At 41.8% G+C, this 13,184-nt stretch overlaps 1 protein-coding gene across 2 annotated transcripts; it reads right to left on the reverse strand.

The window, feature by feature from the left end:
• Positions 1 to 2,554: 2,554 nt before the first annotated feature.
• Positions 2,555 to 9,043, reverse strand: LOC121699026. 2 transcript variants are annotated; one of them, XM_042081622.1, is made up of 13 exons: positions 8,945 to 9,043; positions 8,744 to 8,853; positions 8,106 to 8,231; positions 7,509 to 7,702; positions 6,658 to 6,730; positions 6,152 to 6,289; positions 5,771 to 5,881; positions 5,231 to 5,392; positions 4,604 to 4,837; positions 3,807 to 4,208; positions 3,560 to 3,703; positions 3,137 to 3,262; positions 2,555 to 2,778 (listed from the first exon to the last, which is right to left on the reverse strand). In XM_042081622.1, exons 1-13 carry the CDS (start codon positions 8,970 to 8,972, stop codon positions 2,620 to 2,622), a joined length of 2,007 nt encoding a protein of 668 aa, XP_041937556.1. In that variant the 5' UTR covers positions 8,973 to 9,043; the 3' UTR covers positions 2,555 to 2,619. The 2 variants fall into 2 exon arrangements, with proteins under 2 accessions (XP_041937556.1, XP_041937557.1); XM_042081623.1 differs by lacking the exon at positions 8,945 to 9,043 and having other exon boundaries at positions 8,740 to 8,794.
• Positions 9,044 to 13,184: the final 4,141 nt, after the last annotated feature.

A 13,184-nucleotide genomic window follows, 5' to 3' on the forward strand; every position in this document is an offset into this window, starting at 1 on the left:
GCATATAGCTATAGCATTAGTTTATATCGATATTTACCGTGGTACTGAATGATGCATAAGATTTCATGCGTTATTAAGATTTGCCTCGTTCAATGTTGAGCGTCAGTTTTCTCACGGTGTAGCCTGTTGCAAGTGGTTAACGCTACGCCTATTACACGGTTTGTTGGTCAAGTTTTATTTGATCATAGCTAACTGGGAGAAAGCAACCCGTTTGCAATGTGTTGTTGCTAGTAGGCTATGTTTTCGGCTTCATGACAGGAGCTGACGATTATGTATTTACTTTATCAAGTGTGGTGCTAAGGTGTTAATGTAGACTACACTATTTTATTTCTTCGATTTGATTATTGTCATTCTAATTGTTGTGCATTGCTTAGTCGTATGCGCATTTGTCCCTGTGTGTGATTACCTCCCAGCTAGACCAAATGCTAAGCTTTTAAGCGACTGCCATGGCAATTTATACTGATCATTACGCAGCCAAGTAGTAAAAACACCTAATACAACACCAAACAGCATTTGTGTAGCTTATAGATGAATTACAGAATCATAACACTACCGCTAGGGTGCGTCTATATTTATAGGCTAAATATACACTACAGTAGGCCTAGAACTAGTTTATTCGCAGATGCACAGAACTTCACAACAGACTGACACTAATGCAGGATGGCAAAGGTTTTTTATACCCTGGCACAGAACAGCAGGCAAGGGTGGCACTAACTGGAACACACTTTAAGGCATAAATTACCTGATGGCTGATATTACTAAAGTAAACAACTAGCACAGTTATTACAATAAAACATTCTGTGCACTTGCAGAGCATTCTGGTGCTGTGATGTCATTCAATGAACAATCAAACATGACTCGGTTGGCACATTACAGTTTTTCCTTTAGCTTTTCAGGAATGACATAAAAAGGAAAAGTAATGAAATTGTCATTGTATTTCTAGTTCCAAGACACTGCACTGGCCATTGGGAGACAGGCCTACATCAGAAGAATTCAACCAGAATGGATTATTTTGTGGTAAGATTATCTTCATCTCGGGTGCTACAGCGTCCATACCATGTTCAGATCCAAATACCCAAGGGAACCCAGGTTGAGTCTGAAAAAAAAGGCTATCTTCACCGTGGGGCAGTTGTGGGAGACCTTGGACAGAGTTGGCTCCAGAGACAGCTCCTCAGTACAATGTACCCATAGTGACCTGCTCTGAGTCACAATGGTGGCAGCTCCTCGGATTGAACTCACAACCTTCAAGTGTTCCATTGTGGAAGTTCAGATCCTTGACCACTAGACCACCACCAACATCACTAGGAGATATGGGGCTTGGCGATGCAGCAGGTCGCCACTCTGCGGTTGGCCCAGGGTTCGATTCCCAACGCTTTGGATAAAACCGTCTGCTAAATACCTGTCTGACGTTTACCTTTAAATACCAGTTACCTGTAGATTACAAGATGCTTCGCCCTGTTGTAAGAAGTTACGTGTACAACTTGACTTGCACTTGTTGCTATTGTCCGTAAACAGGGACTGAAATATGCTGGATACTGGATAGCATTGTATGTACACATGTTCTAAATAGTTATTTCTGTTCTTGTTTATGTTCTTGTTCAATGCATTCTTTTTGTAGTACTGTTCATCAAAAAGAGTGTTCTCAGAATTATAATTGATGTTTAGCACCGGGTTCCCATGGACACTTGGACCCCAATGTGGAACGGTTGCTGTAGCCAGTTGCGCCACAGCACTACTGACTAAAAGGCTTTTGACTGACCCGCCCCCGCCCTCCAAACACACACACTTGCACCCCCCCCCCCTTTGAGTCTCATCCAATTAATTTAAAGTCTCACCCTCTTCCCACTTATTTTGCTTTTTTCCTTCTCTCTCTTTTACAGCAGTCTACTTCAGTCTTGTTTCCCTACAATAAAAGCAGCAACATCATTCAAGCTTGTTTGAAATGCTGATGTGCTGTAGCCTACTAAACATGTGTAGATAGTTGGAACAACAATGTAAAGAAGAAAATCCAAAATGGAGTCATAGAGTATTAGTGTTCAGGACTTCAGGGTAGGTGAAGGAAAAATAGACAAAAGTGAAATTTACAATTAATTGATATGAGGTCAGATTTGTTTGTTTTTTAATTAAAAAATATATGCATTTACTGTTTGATTCACATGTAGACAGCTCTTGCAAATGAATAAATAAATAAATAAACATATGAAAATAAAAGTGACAAAATATATCTCAGCCTTTGAATGTAACATAAATTCAACAAGGTGATGCCTTCAATACTTTCTGGGATTGTCCTGAATTTAGCTTATCCAGGAAAAAGCAGATTGTATTACAGAGCGAAAAATGTCCTAGATTCAGATCATATATATTTGAACTGGTTTGAAAATTCATAAAAGTGTATTTGGATCTAAATATATATTAAATATTAAGGTAAATAGATAAATACATCATTTTTGTTATTACTACCAGTTTACACTTTAGATTAAACTCTTTTACAATACATTGTATGAATTAGTTGGTCTGTAACCAACCACTCTCCTATAAGAAGAAGGCGTACCACTACAATTGCAATGACATTTAATAGGGAGTAATGGGGTTTGGGGGGCACAGGGGATGGGAGGGGCTTTAGGACCTTTTGTTTTTCTTTTTTGAAAGGCCAAGCAGGCATGTGAGGGTGTCGTCTATTAAGTGATCAAAAACCACTTTGGCGTACTTGTTCTTTACATCGTAGGCCTCTCGGTCTTGGTCACGCCACTGGTGTTCCTCCACAGGTATGTCTTTGATCTGGAGGACCGAGTTGATGTGAAGAGTTAGTGTGTTCAGTGTTTGTACCATTTTTTAGTGTTTGATTCCATTGTTGTGAAGCCTGCCTCCAGGCTCAACCGTCTTCCTACTATGTTAGTTATATGAAGCGGCGATTAAACTTTTTTTAACCAGTTCTACTTCATAGGTGTCCCGTTATTCAGAATTTAAAGCCACCCAGCCAATCAGAAAAGAGTATTTCTTCTCTCCGGGTGATAAGGAACTGTAATTGCATTTACAAACATGTACTGGATGTTTTACAGTATGCCCTATATATATCATGATGGGTCAGTTCCAAAGAACATATGTAGTGTTGTGCTCTTGCAGCATTGGAACTCACCAAGATCTGATCATATTTCTCCATATTGAGGCCTTTGAAAATGTGGGCAAAAACCTTCCCATAAGCCCCTGCATCTTTTCCTTCCTGGAGGCCACAAAGCTTGAAGACTTCCTCAGTGATGTAATGCTGGATAAAGACAGGAGACTATTAGCCCTCTATAGACCCTTTCAACTTAATAAACAAACAGATGCGAAATGTAAAAAACAACATTTTGTAGAGCATTACACATTTTCATTCCAAAGTATCTGCGTTGGTTTTGAACGTTTCTGAACATTGAAACCCTCTGGGAACATATTTGAAAGGGTCTATTACAGGATGTTTGTTAGTTAAAATGACTCAGGAATTCTACAGAAGTTTTTAAATAGATGTCTTAAACAGATGGGCAGATGTCATATATTGTCTATTCAAATGTTATTGCTTTACCTGGACTTTTGAAAGGCCATCAAAGGATTTCAGCTTGTTGACATAGTTACGGCGCTCAGGCTGAATTTGTTTCCACACAGGCTGTGTGGTAGGGTCTTTGGCACAGAGGTCCTGAAGGGTCTCCCAGGACAGATCAAAGATGAGCTGCACATGTACAGAAATAATACAAACAAACATCAATGAACAACATCTCAATGCAATTAAGTTGTATTGGCTATGTTGCCTATTCCCTCGACTCTTATCGAACCTTGTTGTAACTGCGTCTGCTGATGGTGTTTGTGGCTTGTCCAGGGGTATCCATCACCAGATACTGCTCCGATGGCCTGGGGGTTCGGACTCCGGAGAGATCCTTTGGGCCTTGTCCGAGCTCAAAGCTCTGCCACATCTCCTGCACGGCGTGGTGCACGAGCATCTCCACCTTGCCCGGGTGGTGCGGCGTGTCAAGGGCCTGCACCTGCAGCTGTCTGGTGGGGATCGTGACCTTTGACCCCGCCTGCCCAGCTTTAGTGCTCCAGGAGGCTTGGTCCTGAGCCCTGGTGTTGGAGGGGGCGGCCTTGTCCTCGCGGTTAAGCTGGCCCAACGCCTGCTGGTCAGAACGGGCTGAGACTCGGGGTGTCTCCTCCGCAGCGGACACGGCACTGTCAGTGAGCTGAAAGAGAGAATGCGAGTTTTACTTACAGGATCTTAAAGGACCAGGTGAAGGCTGGGAATGTGACAATCTTAGTTTAATGCTTAGACGTTAGTGCCTGGAGAAATCTTCTCCATCACCCCAAAAGACTTGGGTTGTACATTTACGGGTCAGTCTGATGCTGGTTCTTATCAGACCAAACAGAACATTAGGTTCCAAAGAAAAGTGTTAAAAATAGCCTGATATTTGTTGCCTCTAGTATGTGACCCAGTCTGTGCCAAGTGTCACCTGTGTTGGGTATTAAAAACATATGGTATCGACGTATATATATCTATGGTTAGAACCATGCGGTATCGACGTATATATATATATGGTTAGAACTCTGTGGGAAGGTCAGAGGTCAGGCAGGGTCTCACCAGAAACTCTACGCAGTCATCAGTGCTGCTGAGGGACGAGCAGGTCTCAGCCTCATCCTCGCCGGACTCAAAGTCATCTTTGCACTGAAGGTCAATGTCCTCTGTGTCGTCCGGCATCACTGCAGCATCATGAGAAGCCACCTCATACTTCGGAGACAGAGTACGGAGAGTGCCGTTCTTATGGAAGATCTCCTCCAGCTCGCCTTGCTTAGCCAAAAGCAGGTCATAAAGATCCTGGACACACAGAAATGTATCAGAAAGGTCATCACTGAGACCATATGAGAAATGGTGCAACCTGCTTCTGTGTCTACAATGTCCTTATGCTTGATATGTCTGAACGAATAAGACTAGCTGCAGTATATGATTTATGGGTCATCTATACATGATCAGTACATGATTTATGATGTATCTGTAAGAAAACTGGTTTTGATTTTCTGTTGTGTTGTAAAGGCAGTAAGCTTTTAACAGGCTGCTTATTTCACCTCCAATTGAAAAATCAACTCGATGAGGAAAAGCGCCCAACAACCTTCATGTTTTTATCAAAATATAGTGCACCTCACTGTTTTACGAGTGACAAACCAGCCCCTGTCTGATCATGCCCTTATAGTCACTCTGCACACCACATACCTTTGTGGAGAGCTCTTCATACTTATCATTTTCGTATGAGGACTTGTCCACCTTCTCCTGGTGTTCTCCCATCGCCACCTTCAGACTCAGATCTTGTTCAAAGGTCTGGTCCTCAGTATCCTGCACCTCAGAGTAGAGGACCTTAGTGTCCTGGTCAGGAGCCTGGAAATTAATGCACTGTTATTTAAATGTACATGTATTAATTTACATATGTCAATTCTATTGTAAGGGACTACATTGTCCCCATAGCAACTTGGGGTTAAGCACCTTACTCAAGGGCACAATCTGGGTGGATTACAGTATGGTATTTACAAGTTCACAGATGTAAATACTGTACACTGCTATCATGTAATCTGGTTAGATTACAGTGTGAAGTATAATGATTTATGCTGCAACAATTTTCTTTGTATGGAGAGCTTCAATTGTGTAGCCGGTGTAGGCCGGCTGTAAGAGTACCGGTATTGTACATCAGATAGGCATAGGCCTTCCCACAGTAAGTACAGGTGGCTTTAAGGGGAAACAAATCAGTCAATGACTTACAGATGCTGCAGGGGAGACCAGCTTGGCCTCCGGGACCTTCAGGTCTGTTCGCTGCATCTGACCAGGTTGCAGAACTGAGGTCTCTACGACAGACTCAGACATTTGGGCCTCCTGCAAAGTTGAATTATGACGTCAAATCATTCCACTGCAGGCAGCTGTGGCTGAGGTGTGTGTGTGTGTGTTTTCCTGGTGACTATAGTATGTGTGTTTTTTACTAGTGACTTTATTGTGTGTGTTTTCTTGGTGACTGTAGTGTGTGTATGTTCTTGGTGACTGTGGTGTGTTTGTTGTCTTGGTGACTGTATTGTCGTCTGTTTTCCTGATGACCGCAATGTGTGGTGTGTTTTCCTGCTGGTTGTGTGTTTCCTGGTGACCCCTGACCTTTCGGTAGACCTCAGCTTGCTTCTGCAGCTGAATGGTTGATGCTCTCTGGGTCTTGAGGTCGTCCAGGTGTTTCAGGAGCATCTTCCTGTCCTCGCTTGCAGCCTGAGTGGCCTGAATAAGCTTCTTCATCTGGGCCTGCAGACAAAAATAAAACATTTACACTTATATGTATTCATTTGCAACTGACACTTTTATCCAAAATGACTTACAGACGAGGACTGTCAATCATGCTACAGTGCAAAAGGAGACCTTAGAATAACAATAAATATTACAGACAAAAGAGAGTTCATAATTAGACATCATAATATTTAATAAGACACAATTCATTCAGACATTTTATATCAGGTCATTTTATATCAGTTTGTTTGTTTAAGGACCACTGAGAAATACAGTGTTGAATTTAAGTTCCGTTAGACATCAAAATGTATTTTACATTGCATAGCCTGTCAGTTTCGCTTTTTGACTATTGCAAGGAGACCATTTGCAGGAAACAGATAGCCCACCTGCTGGTGCATCAGCTGGGAGGTCACACGAATACACTCCGTAAGAGGGCCTTGACCTGCCTCTTCACCACACCTGCACAGACAGGACAGGAGAGCAGGAGGGAGCAGTAGTCAGGCAGCCAGTCATTTAACAAGCAGCATCAACCTTGACTAGCAAGGCCTCAAGCAGTCACATTTACACTTACCGTATTTTCCGGACTATAAGTCGCACTTGTTTTCATAGTTTGGCTGGCCCTGTGACTTATAGTCAGTTGTGACTTATATCAAAATATATATAATTTAACATGTTTTTAAATGTTAATTTATACTGACTGACATGAACCAAAAAGTAAACAATACCGTCTACAGCCGCAAGAGGGGCACTTTAGGCTTATGACAACTATATGCTGCTCCTGTACCCCTGAAAAAATTAACTGAATCATGCTTACCTAACTTGCTTGTTGGACTCGCTGGCTTATTATGTTAATTTAGCCTATTCAGCCTCCCAGGTATGTTCTTTATGCTATTGGGTAGCTGAATAACTGTTAATGTGTTAAGTTAACACAGTGCCTTAAAGTGCCTTGCTGAAGAGCACAACTGTGGAAGCCGGGAATTGAATCCATAACTTTAGCTAGCCCAGCTCCTTAACCGCTACATTATCACCGCAATGTATCATATCACCGTAAATCTATCTACATTTGGACACCAGTCTATCAGACAGTAGAGCTGAGTGCATTTACGTGTGTATCGGTGTATGATATGGGCAAGAAAATGGCCCACATTCTAAACGAACTTGGATCCGGACCAAAGGCTCTAGTGTGAATGTGCCTTAAGTGTGTATAGGTGTGTGTGATCATATGGGCAACACCTGCCTTGGTTGGCAGGACAGCAGGTCGAGTTTGGCTTGGGCTTCCTGGACGAGGGCCTGCTCCTTAAACTGGAGCACGGTGGCCCAGAGCTCAGCTCGGCCGTTCTCCTCCGTCACCATCCGGTGGATCATGCTGAACATGAATGATGTCCAGCCGTCATCCACCACAGAGGGGCAGGCAGCAGCCGCTAACACAGCCTGAGGGTACAAAGAGGGGGGCTGGGTTACTGGGGAACAGCTTATCTGCTGAAAAAAGCCAAAGGCAGTCTGGAATGGACTATGTGCCCATCGAATCAGAGTGGTTTCAGTATGTAGGTGTGTAATCGGGTCAGAACTAAAACAGCTTCAGTATCTTGGACAATCAGGGAAGAATCTGAGTGATTTATAGTATGTTGGTGTGTAGTCAAATCAGAACTAAAACAGCTTCAGTATCTTGGATGAGAATCAGGGTATGTATATCTGAGTGATTTATTTATAGTATGTTGGTGTGTAATTGAATCAGAACTAAAGTAGTTTCAGCATCTTGGCCGCTGATCAGATCAGAACCAGAGCAGTTTCAGAATCTCAAGCACTAAACTGCTGGGTTGACTAAAGCAGGTACCTCCTCAGGTAAGGGGACAGTGCCGTTCAGTTGGGGAAGGTGTTGTCCCACACGCTGCAATCCCATCTGGGTCTGCAGCCAAACCTTCATACCCAACAGGTATTTTTCCTTGTTTGGACTTTGCACCTGTGGGTATGTGCCGATGGGTAAAAAAAAAAATGGTCTTCACGTTTGAAACTTTCTCCTATCCATTTTTAGGCCCTCAACAGACCACCCCCCCCCCCCCCCCCCCCGCCCCCCAGTTGCACTAACCTATCCCGCCCATAGAGTTCTATTATTTATAGATGTACCTGCTGTAATTACACTTATACATAGCCATATTCTACTGCTCCTCATACTATTCATCCTGCACATACAGTTGTTCTTACTAGGCTACTCTTATATGGTTATTGTTTCTGCACTACAATGGTACTGTTACCACACTGCACACTGTAGATGAACATACTGTAAATTTGTCTATATGGTTCATACTGAATACAGGTATAGACCACCTGTCTATACTTTGTCTACGCAAGCTGAATTTCGTTGTCTTTGTATTTGTACTCTGCACAATGACAATTAAGTTGAATCTAATCGAATCGACTCAAATCTAAATACCTAAAATTATGATTTTTGTTCCGTTATTTAGCCACACTTACTTTTTTTTGATCAATTAAGAGCTTGAATGGATTGTTTTGATCCATCATCATGGCCTCAGAAAATTCCAATGAAGGTGGCATGTATGAAGGTACGCCACCGCGTGGCTCACCTGAAATCATGATTGAAAAATTAGGATGTGCTGAAAATAATATCAGTCAATATTTAAATGGCCTAGGAGTAGCATTCCATTATTTTCTTACCTTCGACCACCGTTGCACCCATGATCATGTGGGCAAACACACACCTTATGAGTTAAGTCAGTTGATATGTAGCCGATAACCGTCTGCACACCAGCCAGGTAATGTTCAGAATAAAACTGTAAACTCAACTAACATTCCACGTAAACAACAGAATCCTAATGACGTAATAAAAGCGCAGTCTGCGACGTGACGTCGTAAGATAGTGAACGTGGAATGCCTCTTGAACTTGCAGTTTTATTCTGGGACTAATGCATTACGAATATGATACACTGACTGCAACTAATAGTAAATAAAATATTCACCAACCACAAGCTCATCCCTCTCAATTGTATCTGTTTTCTCATACAGAATCCCGTACAGGGGCATAACGTAGGCCTACTGTCCCACACTGCAGGTGGTGCTCGTTGCCAGTAAGAGGAGCCGCAAAGTCAAGCCCCACATCTCTGCACGAGCTGTTAGGTCAAGCCCCATTGTCAGCCGCAGGTCAGCTCCTGACTTTTTTTAATCACTCCTGCAATATGCTATAGGGTATAGCATATTCCTATACCATGAGTTTTATCGTAATTTACCGTGGTACTGAATGATGCATAAGATTGAATGTGTTATTAAGATTTGTCTCGTTCAATGTTGCGCGTCAGTTTTCTCACGTTGCAGCCTGTTGCAAGTGGTTAACGCTATGTTGGTCAAGTTTTAATAGCTAACTGGGAGAAAGCAACCCGTTTGCAATGTGTTGTTGCTAGTAGGCTATGTTTCCGGCTTCATGGCAGGAGCTGACGATTATGTATTTACTTTATCAAGTGTGCTACTACGGTGTTAATGTAGGCTACACTATTTTATTTATTCGATTTGATTATTGTGTATTGCTTAGTCGTATGCTAATTTGTTCCTGTGTGTGATTACCTCCCAGCTAGACCAAATCTTTTAAGCGACTGCCATGGCAACTTATAATGATCATTACGCAGCCAAGTAGCAAAAACACCTAATACAACACGAAACAGCATTTGTGTAGCTAATAGAGGAATTACAGAACCATACCGCTAGCGTGCGTCTAGATTTCTAGGCTAAATATATACTGCAGTAGGCCTAGAACTAGAAATCATATAGTATTGTAGCATTCACTTCACGCAGACAGGGGAAAACTTTGGCTTTACTGCCAAATTCCATTATTTATTGGATTCCATTTTTTCGCAGATGCACAGAACTTCACAACAGACTGACACTAATGCAGGATGGCAAAGGTTTTTTATACCCTGGCACAGAACAGCAGGCAAGGGTGGCACTAACTGGAACACACTTTAAGGCATAAATTACCTGATGGCTGATATTACTAAACATGTCATTAAAGTAAACAACTAATTAACACAGTTATTACAAAAAAAACATTCTGTGCACTTGCAGAGCATTCTGGTCCTGTTATGTCATTCAGTGAACAATCAAACATGACTTGGTTGGCACATTACAGTTTTTCGTTTTGCTTTTCAGGAATGACATAAAAAGGAAATGTAATGAAATTGTTATTGTATGGACAGAGTTGGCTCCAGAGACAGCTTCTCAGTACAATGCATGTACCCATAGTGACCTTCTCAGAGTCACAATAGTGGCAGCTCCTCGAATTGAACTTACCTTCAAGTGTTCCATTGTGGAAGTTCAGATCCCTGACCACTAGACCACCACCACCATCACTACATATGTCAGAAATGCACGCAGCAGTCCTGCCAGCAACAGCAAGAGCAATTGGAGCTCTCTGGATAGGTGTGGATTTTGTCGAAAGAACAGGGAAATCAGTATCTACCTCAGCCACCAAATGGCGATGCAGCAGGTCGCCACTCTGCGGTTGGCCCAGGGTTCGATTCCCAACGCTTTGGATAAAACTGTCTGCTAAATACCTGTCTGGAGTTTACCTTTAAATACCTGGAAATGACAAGGTGCTTTGCTCTGTTGTAAGAAGTTATGTGTACAACTGGGCTTGCACTTGTTGCTATTGTCCCTATACAACTGAGACTGAACTGTGCTGGATACTGGATAGCATTGTATGCACACATGTTCTAAATAGTTCTTTCTGTTCTTGTTCAATGTGTTCTTTTTGTAGTACTGTTACCAAAGAGTGTTCTCAGAATTATTATTGATATTTACCATACACTAAAACAAGGTCTCATTGTTGAGGGCGATGTTGTTCTCAAGCACCTTAGGGCTGCTTACAGTGAAGATAGATAGCGATCCTGTGTCCTTGGCTGGGTGGGGTGGTGGCGGAAGAGGCTTCCTTTTGCCTGTGGATACTCACAGCTCTGGACCACCAGTATTCTTCCCTTCTGATTCTGATGACTATTTTTCATTTTGAGTGTGTGTTATGGGAATTATTGTGTTGTATTAGTTAATTTTCACATAGTTACATTTCCCCTACCTCTGATTCTAATAAAGACTTTTAAATGACTCTCACCTATTTTGTGTGTGTTTATGGAGTTGTTTAACCTGGATGCCAGCCGAACTTAGCCCCGCCCACAACATTTGAGGTCAGGAAGCAGAGCGGTTCGGACCAGAAGAACAATTTTGTTCAGAGCTGAAAATGCAACTGTGTTTGACAGAGGACAGATGCTTGCTAGTGGCAAACAGAAGGTTGCTAGTGACAAAATATTAGCTTTCAGTATGGTATCTTTGTAAATGACATTTAATTACAAAGTGTTTCATTCATCCCGGTTCTCCCTAACAAAAACGATGTTGCTAGAAGGTAGACATGTAGATTTCGCCATTGCGTCTGTTGTAGAAGATATTGACAGTGCAATAACTAAAAAACGACCAGAAAACAATGTTAAGGCAATTGTGGAGAAGGATGGTTCGGGTGTTCTTCCTACAGGATTCGCCTCCTGTATCAGTTGAAACGTGCCCCATAATCACATCCCAATGGAGCAATATCAGGCTCATATTCTGACTAGAATTGTTGGGTCTTAGTTCTTGTTAATTGTTCACATAGTTAAATTTCCCCCAATTCTGATTCTGATAAAGACTTTTAAATGACTATTTCCTATTTTGTAAGTGTGCGTGCGTGTGTTTACTGAATTGCTTATTTGTTGTCAATTGGAACTAAATTAAGTACCAAATCTCAGTCAAGCCGCAATTTTTCTGCCAACCAAGTGCCTGGGGCCACACAAGTTCAGCAAAGGATGTGAAAGCAGATTCTGCCGAGGTACGGGTTTTGCCTCTTGCAGCCAGTTTGAGAAAGCCATCGCTGCTCATCGTGTCCATCAGAGCTCACAGAGGAAGTCAGATCATTTGAGTCCTTATTGGCCTTGAATGTGGCATATCTGAGAAGAAGGTGAAATGTAAGACTTCATCTTATGCATACATGATTGATAGCTGCATGATTTTTTTTTATAATAATAATAATGATAATAATAATAATAAAAACTATCTTGGCAGCTGGCTTCAGCTAAACGTTTACTGTTCAGTAACGGAACCCACTTTTTGACTATATTTGTATAAAAATCCATGTTATAATATTCACAGAAGTTCATCTCTGCTAGTAACAATGGGTAGCCTACAGCACGTCGAGCTAATTAGCTTGACTCTATTGCATATGAAACAACAGCTGTAACCTGAGGAAACTTAATGTAGTAGGGGGATAAGTTAAGCGTTATACTGTGCCAACAAAACCAAAGTATACATAAACATAATAATATTACTATAATGCAAACTACCATAGGACAGAAATTATAAATAAAAGAACTGAAGCTTACCTCTGCCGATGATTGGAGAAGCCAGAGGTCGTCTCTGTCGCCTAGCGTGGCAATAAAAAAAGCCACACTCCCTGCCTCACCAGTCCCAAGAGTTAACAGAGAAAACGGTGATGTCGAAGAGTGAGTGGAAATGAAATAGGCCTATCTTTAGCCAGCAATCTCCACAGCATCTTTAATAACTAAACATGCGGGTGTAACAATTAGCATAGGCTACTGAGAGGAAATCATTAACGTCAAGTCGTGTGCTTTTTAAGTGCGTCTTTTGGAAGTTTTCGGAGTAAATTCATGTTCGTAATAATAACTTTTTCCAGATTATTATTAATATATCATTCTAATACATTCACGATTCAAGAACTTTGAATATCATCACCATAAAAAGTGCTGCATTGCTTTCAGTCACTGATAAGTATAGTAAGTATAAGTAAAACACTTGTTTTTTTCTGCCCGGGCATATCCCTGTTTTACTTAGTGACTCCTTACACCAGAGGGCGCCCTTAGCCTACTCTTTC

This window comes from Alosa sapidissima, chromosome 23 (genome assembly GCF_018492685.1).
Source record: "Alosa sapidissima isolate fAloSap1 chromosome 23, fAloSap1.pri, whole genome shotgun sequence".
Classification (NCBI taxonomy): Eukaryota; Metazoa; Chordata; class Actinopteri; order Clupeiformes; family Clupeidae; genus Alosa; species Alosa sapidissima.